Genomic DNA, 2,089 nt, shown 5'->3' with positions numbered 1-2,089 from the left:
TAGTCTAGTCTATAGTCTAGTCTATAGTCTAGTCTATAGTCCAGTCTATAGTCTAGTCTATAGTCTAGTCTATAGTCTAGTCTATAGTCTAGTCTATAGTCTAATCTAGTCTATAGTCTAGTCTATAGTCTAGTCCATAGTATAGTTTTAAGTCTATATTCTAATCTTGTTTTTAGTCCAGTCTATAGTCTGTTTATAGTCTAGTATATAGCTCAGTCAATTAAGTAGGCAATTTTCTTTGTACCCTAAAGGTTTAACGGTTCTTTTTGAGACTTGATCGTTTAACATGTAGTTATTAAAACACTAATTTTGTTTTTATTTTTTGATAATTAAAAAATTCTTTATTGCTTAGTTTTTTTCGATATAACCTGTAATAACTTCAGAAGCACATACATAAACTTATAATTAAACATTTCCTTCAGAACAAGAAATCTGATTGGTGACTTTTAATTCCTGCAAAGAAATGTTGTTCTGCTTCAGAATATCCATAGACTTTTCAACAATATTTGGCTGCGGTATAGGTTGGCGTGTCAAAATCCAAACAATAGCTAAAATAATAAAATTATTTAAAAATTTCGATAAAAACTAAATATTCTTTTTAACTTACTGCCATGAGAATTATCTGACTTGGGAATACATGAATAAACTACAGCATAATTGTCATAATCTGTAGCCAAAATCCAATAATTGCTGGAAACTGTAATAACCGGTGAAACAGGGAATTTAACCAATAATTTAGCATTTGAAACTAAAGTAGCTGAACCCATAATATCCGAATATATGTTCGTACTTTTATGTAAAAGAAATATATTGAAAAATAATTCAGATATTTATTAATTAAAAACTTAACTTACTTTTCATTTATTAAGGCATTTTTAACCTTAATACTATTTTGATTATTTAGGGTGTATTCCGCCCAAATACATTTACCATTCTTCTCAAAATGTACAGGATATTTGGCATATTCATACCATTTGCCCAGATATTTGTTAACATCAAAATTTTCTACAACTTGTATATTGTGGGGACAGCTACCGGGAGTAATGATTTGTGCCGGGATCAAAGTCGAAGCGGCAATTAAAATTGTTAGAGTTAAAAAACTGAAAGTAATTGAAAAATTATATTATTTTATTTATAACAGTTTTTATTAACAGCTATTACTAATTATTTAACATTATGAAGTTATTTTTAGTTGTTAACTAGTTGTTGTTCTTGGGAACACTAATCATTTCAATCTAAATCTGTTTAGTTTTATAGGGGAATCCATAGAGTTTGTTGTTTAGATTGTTAACTAATTAAAACCGTTATAAACAAACTAAAACATAATCATTCTATTCATGTTATTGTTGTACAGAGAGTAAAAAACCGGAAATATGAAAAAACGTAAAATTTGAAAACTTAACCTCTAAAATTGTTTATAAAAAACATCCCTTTAAAAACACTTATTAATTCTAAATTTTCTATTTTTGTTTTTACAGAAGATCTTTATGCTGAACTAGAAGAATATGAAAGCACATCCTCAAAACCCACAGTAGAACCAACAGTGAGAATAAAATGTTTATCCGGTTCGATGTTAATAACTATCAAAGATGCCCCTGTTAATCACGAAAATAATCTATTTAGTGGCATGATATATCCCAAGGGTTTATCGAAGAATTCAACATGTCTAACGGAATATAGGTGAGATATAGTGTTTGAGTGTTTTTTTAGTCTTCAATATATTTTTTTTAATTTACTAACGGTTTATTTTTCACTTTTACAGAGATCATGACGGTCCCTTACGTTATAAATTACCACTACGTAGTTGTAATACCATGCCTCAAGAGACGGTAAGTTAGTTTTTTGGTTTTGCTTTAATACGATCATTAAGATGAACAGAACAGATAACTTTATAACGATTGCATTTTCTTTACAGTATTGATAGTAGATCAGTTTAAAGGCTTGACTGTAGTTCAGTCTGTAGTCTATAGTCTTGACTATAGATTAGTCTATAGTCTTGACTATAGATCAGTCTATAGTCTTGACTATAGATTAGTCTATAGTCTTGACTATAGATCAGTCTATAGTCTTGACTATAGATCAGTCTATA

The 2,089-nt window shown here is 28.8% G+C and overlaps 2 protein-coding genes across 2 annotated transcripts; one reads left to right on the top strand and one right to left on the bottom strand.

Moving 5' to 3' along the window:
- Positions 1–320: 320 nt before the first annotated feature.
- On the bottom strand, positions 321–1,244 carry LOC124421014 (apolipoprotein D-like). Its single transcript, XM_046955676.1, has 4 exons — positions 1,162–1,244; positions 855–1,100; positions 608–789; positions 321–548 (listed from the first exon to the last, which is right to left on the bottom strand). The coding sequence occupies exons 1-4, from the start codon at positions 1,173–1,175 to the stop codon at positions 406–408; spliced, it is 585 nt and encodes a 194-aa protein (XP_046811632.1). The 5' UTR covers positions 1,176–1,244; the 3' UTR covers positions 321–405.
- Positions 1,245–1,373: 129 nt separating this feature from the next.
- On the top strand, positions 1,374–1,920 carry LOC124420652. Its single transcript, XM_046954180.1, has 3 exons — positions 1,374–1,383; positions 1,479–1,680; positions 1,763–1,920. The coding sequence occupies exons 1-3, from the start codon at positions 1,374–1,376 to the stop codon at positions 1,836–1,838; spliced, it is 288 nt and encodes a 95-aa protein (XP_046810136.1). The 3' UTR covers positions 1,839–1,920.
- Positions 1,921–2,089: the final 169 nt, after the last annotated feature.

This window comes from Lucilia cuprina, chromosome 6 (genome assembly GCF_022045245.1).
Source record: "Lucilia cuprina isolate Lc7/37 chromosome 6, ASM2204524v1, whole genome shotgun sequence".
Taxonomy (NCBI): domain Eukaryota; kingdom Metazoa; phylum Arthropoda; class Insecta; order Diptera; family Calliphoridae; genus Lucilia; species Lucilia cuprina.
Note: the sequence above shows the minus strand (reverse complement) of the source record. Positions and strands in the feature narration are given on the sequence as shown.